The 13285-nt window shown below is 27.3% G+C and overlaps 3 protein-coding genes across 5 annotated transcripts; all 3 read right to left on the bottom strand.

Moving 5' to 3' along the window:
• Positions 1-328: 328 nt before the first annotated feature.
• Positions 329-3382, bottom strand: LOC145750196 (proteasome assembly chaperone 2-like). Of its 2 annotated transcripts, none has more exons than XM_082566169.1 (7): positions 3289-3382; positions 2697-2868; positions 2443-2501; positions 2125-2243; positions 1866-2024; positions 986-1094; positions 329-549 (listed from the first exon to the last, which is right to left on the bottom strand). In XM_082566169.1, the coding sequence occupies exons 1-7, from the start codon at positions 3349-3351 to the stop codon at positions 472-474; spliced, it is 759 nt and encodes a 252-aa protein (XP_082422295.1). In that variant the 5' UTR covers positions 3352-3382; the 3' UTR covers positions 329-471. The 2 variants fall into 2 exon arrangements, with proteins under 2 accessions (XP_082422295.1, XP_082422294.1); XM_082566168.1 differs by having other exon boundaries at positions 971-1094.
• On the bottom strand, positions 3380-4145 carry LOC145750197 (piercer of microtubule wall 2 protein-like). The gene has a single exon (XM_082566170.1). The coding sequence runs from the start codon at positions 4064-4066 to the stop codon at positions 3683-3685; it is 384 nt and encodes a 127-aa protein (XP_082422296.1). The 5' UTR covers positions 4067-4145; the 3' UTR covers positions 3380-3682.
• Positions 4146-6898: 2753 nt separating this feature from the next.
• On the bottom strand, positions 6899-13240 carry LOC145750325 (mRNA export factor GLE1-like). 2 transcript variants are annotated; one of them, XM_082566326.1, is made up of 16 exons: positions 13078-13240; positions 12353-12519; positions 11852-11962; positions 11604-11729; positions 11371-11466; positions 11121-11231; positions 10701-10891; positions 10321-10481; positions 10139-10252; positions 9400-9511; positions 9143-9237; positions 8819-9009; positions 8258-8428; positions 7936-8079; positions 7453-7516; positions 6900-7379 (listed from the first exon to the last, which is right to left on the bottom strand). In XM_082566326.1, the coding sequence occupies exons 1-16, from the start codon at positions 13162-13164 to the stop codon at positions 7284-7286; spliced, it is 2037 nt and encodes a 678-aa protein (XP_082422452.1). In that variant the 5' UTR covers positions 13165-13240; the 3' UTR covers positions 6900-7283. The 2 variants fall into 2 exon arrangements, with proteins under 2 accessions (XP_082422453.1, XP_082422452.1); XM_082566327.1 differs by lacking the exon at positions 10139-10252 and having other exon boundaries at positions 6899-7379.
• Between the last annotated feature and the right edge of the window lie 45 nt (positions 13241-13285).

Consider the following 13285-nt stretch of genomic DNA (forward strand, 5'->3'; position numbering starts at 1 on the left):
ATAAAAATAACTTTAATATTTGCAAAAAAAATCGCTTATTTGTAATAAAAAGTGTTTGACTTAATTTCAATAAAAACACGATTTTTAAGAGGTTTAGATGGCTTATAACACAATTAAAATGTTTTCTTCGCAAAATAAATGTTTAAATTTTAATACGATTTTTGATTGAATTTGGTAAAAAATACAACAATAAGTCTGTGTTGTCGTACCCTGTCTTGAAATCACATCTTTTAAATGCTAATCAAACTTTCGCTACTATATATAGTAAGAATATAGTAGATTTAAAACAGCAGAATCTATCTCTAATTTCAATTTTATTTATGATTGTTATTGACACGAGGACGTTCGAAAAAATTTAACAACAAAAGTTGAAAACAAAATACTTTTTTACGATTGGTGTTTTACAAAAGTAAAGTAGGAACGTTATGATTTACAAATGCTACATTATAATTGCTTGAAAGTAACAAAATACTAGAAAATTCCTTCTGGATGTGAGTTACCAAACATGTGCGACCACGACATTGGGTATTTCCACTTCTGACTTTCAACCTAAAACAACACATTTAAATTTACAATTACTAACAACTAACTTTTTTAACCATTAAACTACATTGATATTAAAATACTAACATGCTATTTTTATTTATCACTGCAAGACTGATTGGTTTGGTGTTCCACAAACTTTCATGTCGTGTTATTGAATAAGTACATTTGTGTATTTTATAAGGCTATGGCTTATTTTATAGGATTTTAATTTTGTCCTTTTTTCCCGCCGCATTGTTGTAATAATAATTGTATTTATTATTTACTTTTATCAATGCGCGAAACGACAAAATAAAAAAAAATAAATTTAAAGAAAAATTGAATGTGACAAGCAAAATTCATGTAAAAAATGTACAGTTTGTTGCATGTGCAATGTGTGTGTAATGCAATACCAAACTAACCAACCAATTTCAATTATTTCAATTACCTTTTCATTTAGCACCAATCCCTTCCACGTGTTTAGGTGATCTGCCAAGGCCACAGCTTCTGGTATATTATTTCCCTCTGCACAGAACAACATCAGCACTGCTACATTCACATTTTCATTGCAACTAAAAATTAAAATCTACAGTTCTGAAGGTTGTCAAAAATTGAACAGATTTGTAAATAGCTAAAGTAATCTAAGTTAGTCCAATAACAAAAAAATGAGAAAAAAATTTTGATTAATAATGACTATCATAAAATTTTATGGAAATAAACAAAATTCTGGTAATATAATGACAAAAAATATATAAAACAAAAAGTTGAAATGCAAAAGGAAAGAATATTAAATTAAAAATATTCTTTTTATAATGGATCTTAGTGAACAATATCTTTATGTTTGTAACGATCGAGTCTGATTGTCTTTCGTGTGAAAAGCCGTATTATAATTTAGAGTTTATTATTGCGGAAAGATACACATACAACTGTTCACTAGCTTGTTCCACGAATACTAATTATAAATACATCCAAAACAGTTAAACTAATACATCACATGATTAAGCCACATGATAGAGATAAGGGGTAACAGATCGGCAATAGGTGTAAACACGTAATCTGAACTATAGATGAGACTTTGGCATAAACAACAAGATGGCGGATTCGTTACATGTTTATCCAATATAGCCTTGTAAATTATCACAGGCAAATATCAGTAAAGTATTGCAATTGTATTACAACAAATAAAATCAAAATGTAAGGCAGGCTCGACCAGTATTAGTCTAAAGAGCACAAAAATTAAAAAAAATTAACCCAAAAATGACAAAAAATAAAATTGGTAATAACATGTTTATTAACAAAGGTGTGTTTGTTACATAACAAAAACCTTAATTCTGAGGACTTACGCTTGAAGAAATAATTTCTTGGTGAATCCACCTCCTGGAAGAAACAACTCCTTGTCTCCGAATCCCACTTTTCTTTCCTCTAATTTCTTCCATTTATAATTACTAAATTGTTCAATCATGGCTTCCATTTTGGGAGATAACAAATAACGAAATTGGGACCTAAATATTTGTATGAGTTAGATAGACTATAAAGTGGTCTTGGTGATAAATTAATTGTCTTAACACCATTATATTATACTCAAGTAATCGATTAACTTACCCAGATATTTGTTCGTCAGTTCTCTCATATGCATGACAACTTGACAGAATAACCATCTCATTAAATTGGCCATCTTTTATCCATTTCAATAAACTTGTTAGAAAATCACTCTGCATACCCTTTAAACAATATCAAAATGTTTTTTGAGTACTAAAAATCGTGCTATAAATATTAGCAATTGATACATAGCTAGCATAGGTTTTTAGATATTTTTTTTCTGTGAATATCTAAAAACCTATGCTACCTACTCTTTATATATACTAGTTGTTGCCCTTATATATATATATCTATATATGTACGATAAAACAAGTATCTTACCTTTATTAAAGGAGACCGTAGTTGCAATATTGTTATTTTTCGCGCTTGACAATTGTAAACTTAAAAAACAAAAAAGTTTAAATTACAGCTTGTTTCAGTTTATAAATTGTACTTTTTTTAATATATATGTAAATACTTTTAATACTTTTGTAAGCTTTACAAATCATAATTATACCAATGAACTTTCAACATTCTAGCAGTCTTAAGTTAAAATGTTTTTGCCAATAACCATAAATACAAATTAAATTTTATACCTTCACTATTTAAGGTCAAGATATTTTTATTTTGCTCATCTGTGGCAAAAGGATTCATTCCAACAAGTGGTAAAAAACATTGAGGGCAGAAATAAGCAACTTTCTTTAACTTTAAAGTTGAAATTAAAAGATCACAAGATAGTTGCCCAACATTTCCAACAGAGATTGCTGGCTAAAAATTAAATAATTTTTTTAAATTTAAGTGTTTTGATATGTGATACTAAGATTTATGCTCATTTTGTTATTATTTATTCTTAATGTGGAAATGTCAACTCCAAGACCTAAACATGAATTAACATCAGTTACCAAGTCTTGTGTTGACTTTAGCAGTTTGGGGTGTTAGAAATTATAAAAACTGCCAAGTTGTTTGAGCTCAGCAGGAGTTTGTTTATGGTGCTCTACTTGAGAAGAAGCACAACAGCATAAAATATATTGGGATTTAACCAAGAACCTTATGTAATAAAGTCAACTTTTCCAACCACTACTTCAAGTTGCCGGTTAGTATATTGTAAAACTAGGTTGTTAGTTTACACATGCCAGTTTGAATTATTACCAGACAAAATATTTTATAAATAACTAAAAATAAACTTACCACTATAAGAGTATTTCCATTAAATATAGCTTGGGTATTATCCTTTTCCAAAAAATGCAACATTTTTATATTTTTTAACTTAATTTATCAATCTGAAACATAGATATATATTTTAAATATAAAAATAGCCTATATATTCAGAACAAAAATAATTTAAACACATTGCAGAAAATATAAACTGACAGCATCATAATAAACACAGTTTCAACGTTTTTCATATTAAAAATACAGAAAGTTTATGCAGTTTGAAGAATAAAACTATTTATAAAAATAATAACATTGAGATATTAAAAATAGTAAAAACGTAACACCAGGACTAATAACATAAGGAGTTAAAAAAACAACAACATTTAAACAACAATTTTTCAACATGAAATAAATTACATAAATGAGTTCACATTTGTGGAAAATCATAAACTTTGCTTTTATCAAGACCAGTGTTCAAGGAATGATTTCTGTACATACCACAGGTGCCTAAATGTTGCGAAAATCGTTGAGATTTTCCGTGAAAAGTTGACGGTGCAGTTTGTGGGGTAGCTGGTAATTCACCATACGTACTGGTCGATGTCTGGTACAGAGGATGGTGCGAGTGGTAGAATTTGTTACGTGGTACCTCGTCCTGGTTGATATTGACCTTTGCAACGCAAGAAAATACAGGATTTCCTGTATTCGCACATGGCGAGCTAGATTCGTCTTTGTGCAACGCCTCTTGCGCTGTAGTCGGAAATTCTGGTTCGTTAATAATCTGGGGCTTATCTGTTGCTGCCTGGTTTGCCATTTTTAATATATATTCTCTTTTAACTTAGTTTATTAACTTTAAATTAAAGTTTTTACAAATTTTACGTCGAAAAATCCAGGTTGCTAGGGAGTCTAAACACATCCGGGTTCTTTGCGAGGTTGCTGCGAATTTATAGTTTTATCCTCGCTTATATTAAATTTAATTAAATAAAGAAAAATCTTTTTAACAAACTTAACAAAAAGAAGTAACTTATATTTTGTATGATAGAATTTAATAGACCAACTAATTAAAAAATAAAAGGCTACACTTTACTATAGAACCAACAAAACAATTAACAGTAAAGTTTTCGAGTTCAATTCCCACATTCAGCAAATTAAAATTTACTTGAGTTAATTTATCATAAGTTATTTTATCTTAAAGGTTTCATAACAAATATCAAACACGTTTTTTTTGGTTACTTATATTTATATGACTAGCTAAATGCAGCAAGTTATTAAACAGTTAAAAAAATGAGTTTCAAAATCTAACTATCAATATGTAAGGTATCAAAATACTGGTATTTTAAATACAACTAAAAAAGATTGTATTAAAGTATTTTTCATTTCTTTAAACATTACCGAAGCTGCTGGTTTGCTATGGAGGTACTAAAATGATTTAATACAAAACTATATACAATATCTAATTACAAATGTGAATATATTTTTATAAGATGTAAAAATATAGTTCTAAAATATTTCAATTATAATTAATATTCAATTATATAACCCTAGTTTAATGTAATTTGATATATATGTATGGGTTATAATGATATAAATGGTAAAAATATTGAGTTTGTTATATAAAATTGGGTAAAAGGCAGACAAATGTTAAAGCTAATGTAACAAAAAATCCACTTTTCTGACAATCTGAGCTATTTGAACCATCCCCAGTAGTGGTGGAACCACTTTCTGTGGTGTTAGAACCAGATTCTGTGGTGGTGGTTGTGGTGGAACTAGGTTCTGGGACAATGGAACCAGCTTCAGGCTGGTTGCAACCATCTTAATATACATGTCACAAGCCAGTTACATTTCCAATTTAACCAAAGGATAAATATTTTAAAGTTTAAAACATACCGGAGTTAATCAACTCTGAGAATTTTTTTTTAATATATATATAGTAAAACTTAAAACTAAAAAGCTTAAGTTGTTTGTAACTAGAATTTATGTAAGTAACATGTTTTATAAAATAAATACACATAAATTTTAACTTGATTGTTGCCTACAATATTAAATGCAGTAATTTTTCATAATTATCAAATATGCATTAAACCAATATTTATACCTGAATGGCAGATTTGAATATCACAAGAATTAACAACTGCACCACTAGGAACATTTTGACATAACTGTTCAACAGTTTGATTTGTGCAAGTACGCCCGAAACTTACTATATCGGGTTCACCTAATAAAAAAAACATTTATAAATACGATAATATCTTTAAACAACCTAATTAAAAACCTAATATTATTGTACATTTTTTTACAAAGAAATCTTTACTATCCCACAATTTCCTTAAAGGATATTAGTCTTATACAACACCTAACACAATTGATTGATTACAAACATCATTCTCTTTTACGTCATATATCAGTTATGACATCAATTTAAACCACACCCTTCCTGATTTAAATATAAAATAAAGTTATTAAATAACAAATAAAAAGTTGAATTCCTAAAAAAATTGGTAAAATAGAAATTACAAAAAATAAATCCCTTCTACTAAGGCAAACCCGATTTTCGTATTAAAAATATAAGTTAATTTTCAGAAACATTTAATCCTAATTCGAATTTAAAAAAAAAGTAAATTCTTAATCAAAACTACTTTTGCCTTTATATACATTTAATGCTAATTAAGTTTACTCAGCCTATATACATTCTATATATATATTGTATCCATGTTTAATATATTTAACCTTCCAAGGACGCATTTATGCTTCCAAATCCACAAAAATCAAATCCAGGAGGACATTCAGCGATGGAGCCGTTACAAGGAGCTAAAGATTGAAGATTAAAACATTTGTAACACTGACGAAGTTGACCTAAACATAAAATATCGGAAAAAAGTAAATTTTTAAGTTAAGAAAAAAAAAATTGTTAAAATTAAAGATAAATAAGAAGTGTGGTGTGGTGGTAAGAACACTTGCTACATCACACATGAGGTTGTGTGTTCCATCTCCACTGATCTCGTGCTGTAACGCCCTTGAGTAGGGAGCTATAAACGGTATGAACTCCTGCTGAGTCAGCACTTAATCAGCAGCCTAAGAAAAATTAATTTCTATAATATCCCAAACTGCCACAGGCAACTCAAAACTGGGTTGGAGTAACTGATGTTGCTCTATGTTTAAGTAGTGCATTCGACTTTCCCACATCAAGAATAAAGATGTATACAAAAAAAGTTACAATTAACAAATAACATATATTTAAAAGGTTAATACAAAGATTTAATAAATTAACCCAACAAAAATTGATGAAAAAATTTACCTTGGCAAGTACTTATTCCAACTATAAACAATAAAAAGTAAATTGATTTCATAATTAAATTTTTTAAATAACAAATCTTTAAACTTTTAAATCAACAAACAATTTTTTAAAGTAAAATTATTTAACTGTATTACCAAAAATCTTTTTTACTTTGAAACTTAAATTACTTGATAAAAACACTTTTTCTGAACTTTAAATGATACTAACAACCGATAACTAGCCTGGAAATGAAGAGTGTAGCTATTAGTTCGAGAATTAATGATTTTGTACTTTTTTTAACTTCCCTTACTTAATAGTTTTAAAATTTCCGCGAACAACAATTATGTAACGCAGGTAAAATTTTGTAAATAATAAATGTTGTTTATAAACAATTTTAACAAATTTTTATTAAATCTAAAGTTATAACAACACATAATTGATTAAAATCTATGCCCTTATAGAATTAATATTAATTGATAAAATAAAGTTCTGAGCAAAATAGGTTTTAACATTGATGGCATAATGTAAAAATAAAAAAAATATATTAAAACTGTTTACATAGTGGTATACAAGAACACCAAACAGTGCCTAAATATGTAACTTAATATCGTAACTAAATTTGTGATTTAATATATTAAAAACAATGTAACAAATAGGTCGAATATTTAACAATTTTTATATGAAAATAGATCATCTGGTCATAAAAAAGTTATTATATAATCATAGTAAGGTTGTCATGTGATCTATTATGATGTCATTAACTTCCTACAACTTCAACTGAATGATAAGTTGACCAAAAGTCAGATCCCAAATAACCTTCAGGTTTTCGAATATTTTTAGACTTCACACATTCCTGAAAAAATTAAAATATTTGTTAATTAGCAATTAGATTTCAACATATTTAATATTGTTAAAACTGAAGTTACCTTTAAAAACATTTCTAGTCTTGGAATTGCACCATCACTCGAACCTACAGAAACTTCCTTAATTCTAAAAACAAAATTTAAATAAATAAAAAAGTGAAAAATTTTAGGCCTTTGAATCAAAAATTTTGTATTTTTGTATAAATACAGATGTATAGGAATATTAGTTTATGTATATTTTTATATTAAACAAGATTTCATCAAATATGTAAGGGCTTAGTGAACTATAATATATATGCAAATATGTATAATTTTATATTCCTTCAAAATGAAAAGAATAATTTACCGCTTGTGGTAAATTATCGCTGGCAAATATTTGTTAAGAGTTGCAACCATATTACAACAATTATCCTGACAGTAGGGTGGACGGGCTATTAAATAGTTTTCGCAAGGACAAAACTAATTTAAGGGCTATAAAAATAATTGTTATTTTGAAAGAGTAACTGTAAAATAAAACAAAAATTTCAAAAATAAAATAAAACTTACTTAGGAAAATAATCATGGCATAAACAAAACAATAATTTCTCAAATTGTTGCCCGTAAGTTTTCAACAAAGCATGACCAGCTACATCAAGAAAGTCGTACAAAATAGTTGCAGTAATCTCTGGCCAGGGATCCAAATTCAACATTCTAGAATAGAATTTATTTTGCAAATAAAAAAAAAAAATTGATAAAATTTAAATTTTCGTAAAAAGGGAAAAAAAATTGATTTTTTTTTAAGCAGTTTTAAAAAAAGTTAATAAATTAACTTTTTTAATAAATAAAAATATAAAAATCCTGTTAAAGTGTTTACCCTGAAAGTATTTACCTTGTTAACCAGACCCAGCCATTCCAAATGCCAAGGGGGTGTTCACTGATATCAGGGGGAAGAGGGGATTGAATAATGGCAGCAAAAGTTCGAACCAAACCTGACATTCTCTTTAAATATTTGTCTTGTTTTTCCACTGTGCCATCTTCATTATATAAGTAACCTCGTGACCTGGAAAAATCAATTTAGGTTTAATTTCTTACTTGAATTATTTTACTTTATCCTCGATATGGGAAAGGCCAAGTTTACAGTCCAAAAATTTATAAATTTCAACCAAGTCTTGAGATGTATTTTTTAAAATATTTTTGCCCTGAAAACAGTGGCCACATTTGTTTTTGCTTTTTAATTAGAGAAATTATTATTCATTAAATTAATTAAATACATTACAACATAACAGCAGTGGGAATCAAACCCAGAACATTAAACCTTAGAAGACTGCAGCGACTTAAAAAATTAAAAATTTAATACAAAATTTTAAGGTACTAATAAAAGTTTAATAAAAAAGTACTTGGTTAATTATACAAAAAGCAGCACAATATCGATAAAATAATTCCATTTTACTTGTAATATTCTTTTTCGTTTTGATTTTCTAGTTTAGGAATATACCAAGGAACAATAAACGGACATTTGATGCACATTTGAGCAATTGTTAATTCTTTCACGTCTTTGTCGTTTGACCAAACTCCAATTAAAGCTAAGCCCAGACCAAATGCTGCTTCGTGATTGGCTGAAACTTGACCTTCAGCTTGTTTCTATGCAATTTAATTGGTTGAGGATAAATTTTAAAATTTATTTGTTTTTTATCAAAAAAAGTATATATATAAATAATTTTTTATGTTTTATTTATTTTAATGTTTATTTAAAACTTTTTTACAAAAATTTTACCACAAATTTTTTAGCCATAAAAATCTTTGCAAATTCTGGAGCATTTTTGGCATCTTTGATTGCAAAGTTTTGATTAGAACTTTTAAAATTTTTGCCTTTAAAAAAAAAAAAATTTAGTCAAGATTTAAAAAGGTGATATTTTACATTTTATATTAATTTACTATAACAAGACTTTTTATTATTGCTTGTACTTCTATTTTTATTAATTTTTTTTTATAAATTTTTTTGGGTAATGGTTATAAACAATTAGGACAAACCATTTAAAATTGAGTTTAAATCATTTCTTTTTCTCTTGATATCTGACCACGATCGATTTGTTATCGATGAAATTGGTAAACTTATTGCTTTGCTTAATCCCATTATCATTTTCTACAACAGAAAAACAAAATTATAAATTTAAGGACTGAGTGATTGATATACTCGACTTTACAGCTTGAAGTCATAGGTTTTATCCCATTACTTTTATCTTGCAACACGCTAAGGTAGGCTTCATGAATAATACAAATTTTCATGCACTTGGCAGATTAATTATTAAACAATTATTAACAATAATATCACAAACTGGCTAAGTCAACACAAAACCAGGTCAAGGTAACAAAATGTTACTCTATGTTAAGGTCGAAAAGTCAGCCTTCCTACATTGAGGATAAATATAAAAAAGTAACATAAAATAATAATTTAAGCATTGAAAAACTAAATAAAAATTAAAACAGATCAAATATAGAACAAACTGACAAAAACAATTTAGGTCTAAGATATAGGCTTATAAAATATGTTAAACTACATTAAAATTGTACACATAAAAAAGATGTCTAAACTTCAAGAATTTGACAATTTAAGTCAACAAAATTTGAAGTTTTCAAATTAAACTTAAGACTGGGTCAGGGCAACAAATGTAACTTTTTGTTTAGGCTGATAAGTCGGCCTTTTCACATTGAAAATATATAAATAAAAAATAACATTTATACAATATTTTTATTGTATAAGTTTAATTACCTGATTTTGCTTTATAGATGTAAAAGTTTTTGATATATTTTCAAATTCAATAAAGTTTTTTTCAAGATGTTTAAAATGGTGGTAGGCTGACCTACTAACTGATAATTTGTATTCCTGGAAAGTTATTAATATTGTCAAAATTTAACAAAAAAATTACCATAAAAATTAAGAAAAAAACTCACATTTGGTATTGGAGGTAATTTCGATTCTGGGTCATTTTTTTGTTGTTCTATCTCATGTTCAACTTTTTCTTTTTCTATTCTCTCCTTTTCCATATTTTCTTTTTCTTTTTGCAGCCTTTCTTTTTCTTTATCATTTTTTTCTTTTTCAATTTGTAGGTTTTCTGTGTAAATAGTATTAGGTGTTTGTGCAATTTCACCCATTTCCATAAGTTAATAAAATAAACAACAATTAATTGGCCACAAACAGCAGTTTTATTATTTCAAAAACCTATAAATTGGACATATATGCATATATATACATATTGTCTATTTAAAAACATATAAAATATCATTAATTTTTCTTTTAACTATAAAACAAAAAAAACAATGTAATATTTTACCTAATGTTTTAGAAAAAAGTTTTAAAATATCCAAAATTGAAGTTCTCAGTTGATTTATTTCGTTTAATTCATTTTCAGTCAATCCATTTTTACTTAAAGCTTCTTGATGAAAAGTTGATAATAATGTGAATGTTTTGTTGGATTTATTTACTAACTTTAGTAATTCGACATCTGTTGCAAACACCTTAAACCTAAAAAATTTTTTTTTAATTATAAACACTTTAATTTTTGCTATGTATGTTAGTATAAAAACATATGCTGAAGTCTATATTTTGCAATAATAGTACTAATACCAAACACATATTACTTAATTTTTTTATTCCTAAATCAGTCAATTTTTTATTGACTTTTTTAAAAATTTTTAGAAACATACATATATACATACCAATTAGTGTAAAAATAATTTGAAGTTTTATATACCTTTCAACAGATAAGATGTTTGTAATTTGTAAATTAGTTTGTTTGCATTCATCCACAACTTGTGCAGCTATTGACAACCTTTCTTCATTTTGTTTTTGTTTCAATAATTTTCTGTGACAAGTTAAACTTAATTAATATACTTACGAAAATTGCTTTTATGCTACTTGTCTTTAGAAACAATTTTTACAATGTTAGTTTAGATAATGGTAGGATTTCATATTGTTTATGTTTTTTAAATTTCAACATTTACCTATGTTCAGCTTCTTGTAGTTTGGTTTTCAATATTTTATCTCGAAATTTATGTTGTTCAACATTTTCCAACAATATTCTTTCAGTAGTTTCCTTACTTCAAAAAAACAAAAAAGTATTTAGAAAAAGACAAAAATACCATATAGAAAATATTATCTTAAATTTAATAATCAATAATTTTAACTAAAATTAGCAGCATAATTTAGGTTTTTATTATATTAAACAAACAAGTACCTATCGTCAATAAATTTGTTAAATTGTTCTTGTTTTTTGAGTTGGCGTTCCTTAATTTTTTGTTGTGCTTTTGCATAAGTTAATTCTGCTTCTTTCCTTGCCTTTGCTATAAAATTTTGCTGATGCCTAAAAGTAATTGGGCCTAGGTTATTTTAAATCAATTTTTAGGTTTTGTCTAAAAAAATTAAAATATTGTCTTATTATTGTTTATAGTGTAACATTGGTTGGTAGAAATTATTCAAAATTACCGAATTTTGTTTTGAATATTGTTCTTTTTTGTCCGCTTCATTTTGATATCTAAATCCTCCAAAACTGTAGCAATTTCATTATTTAAACTCAAGTTTGTAGCAGTTTGGTCACTAAAAAGTAATTCAAAAGATAAGATGATATATAAGTAACAAATGCCAAAAATACAAACAACAGGGAACCAAACTCTTATTTTTTTTTGTATATATCTTTATCCTCGATGTGGGAAAGTGGAATGCGCGACTTAAACATAGAGTAACATCAGTTACTCCGACCCAGTCTCGAGTTGTGTTTGCCAGTTTGGGATATTATAGATTATAATTGCCCGATAATTATGCTGCTGATTAAGTGCTGGCTTAGCAGGAGTTCATACCGTTTATAGCGCCTTACTCAAAGGCACTATAGCATGAAATCAGTGGGGATTGAACCCACGACCTCATGTGTGGTGTATCAAGAGTTCTTACCACTACACCACGCTGCTGGTTAAATTCTTATTGTTATACCTTTCATTTTCAGTAAAAACAGAAATGTCCAAGGAATCTTTAGTTTTTGAATCATTTTTATCTTCAATTTGATTTTTTTCAACGGTCAAACAATCGTTCTCGATAGTTTCTAGAATACTTGCAATCGATTTTAAATCAAAAATTCTTTCAGTTGGGGGAATTGTGATCTAAAATTTTAATTTGTAATTAGTTGCTTTTAATTTTAAAACTTTTAAATAGAATTTTTTTTTGGATATATATTTCTTTATCCTCAATGTGGAAAGGTTGAATGCGACCTTAAACATAGAGTAACATCAGTTACTCTGACCCAGTCTCGAGTTGCCTGTGGCAGTTTGGGATATTATAGATTATAATTGCCCGGTAATTATGCTGCTAATTAAGTGCTGGCTCTGCAGGCATTCATACCGTTTATAGTGCCTTACTCAAGGGTGCTACAGCATGAGATTAGTGGGGATTGAACTCATGACCTAATGTGTGATGTAGCAAGTGTTCTTACCACTACACCACGTTACCGGTTTTATAATACTTTATCCTTAATTTAAGAAAACCAAAAAAACAATTGAACCTAATTAAAGAGCAACTTTTGTTACTCTAAAAGAGCTATACTAAAGAAAAAGTTCTATTTGAGTTAAATAAAATATTTTATATAAGTCAATGTATATAAAAATTAAAATTGTAAATATTCTTAAAGTATAAAAACTTACAAAACGAAACGTAAAGTTTACCTTTTCGTTGCTGAAATTATAAGAATTTCCGTACACCAGTTGTCCTTTCTCTGTTTTCCTTAATTTAGTCAAAACATCATCTTCCATTTTTGATATTTATTAGTTATTTATTTGTTCAATTTTATTAAAAAACTTTTAATATTTTGTTTGTTTATTAGCCTTGTTATTTCTCCTATGTAAGACGTACCTAAGCGAAACGAACACGCGC

This window comes from Corella eumyota, chromosome 4 (assembly GCF_963082875.1).
Source record: "Corella eumyota chromosome 4, kaCorEumy4.1, whole genome shotgun sequence".
Taxonomy (NCBI): domain Eukaryota; kingdom Metazoa; phylum Chordata; class Ascidiacea; order Phlebobranchia; family Corellidae; genus Corella; species Corella eumyota.

What these genes read in the sequence shown, in the direction of transcription:
- LOC145750325 (XM_082566326.1), bottom strand. Translation starts at nt 13,164, where the DNA reads ATGGAAGATGATGTTTTGACTAAATTAAGGAAAACAGAGAAAGGACAA. An exon ending in CTACAAGAAGCTGAACATAG is followed by an intron (nt 11,232 to 11,370) that starts GTAAATGTTGAA and finishes AACTTGTCACAG; the next exon opens with AAAATTATTGAAACAAAAAC. An exon ending in TTATGGCTAAAAAATTTGTG is followed by an intron (nt 9,010 to 9,142) that starts GTAAAATTTTTG and finishes TAAATTGCATAG; the next exon opens with AAACAAGCTGAAGGTCAAGT.
- LOC145750197 (XM_082566170.1), bottom strand. Translation starts at nt 4,066, where the DNA reads ATGGCAAACCAGGCAGCAACAGATAAGCCCCAGATTATTAACGAACCA.
- LOC145750196 (XM_082566168.1), bottom strand. Translation starts at nt 3,351, where the DNA reads ATGTTGCATTTTTTGGAAAAGGATAATACCCAAGCTATATTTAATGGA. An exon ending in CTTGACCTTAAATAGTGAAG is followed by an intron (nt 2,502 to 2,696) that starts GTATAAAATTTA and finishes TTGTTTTTTAAG; the next exon opens with TTTACAATTGTCAAGCGCGA. An exon ending in AAGAAATTATTTCTTCAAGC is followed by an intron (nt 1,095 to 1,865) that starts GTAAGTCCTCAG and finishes TTTAATTTTTAG; the next exon opens with TTGCAATGAAAATGTGAATG.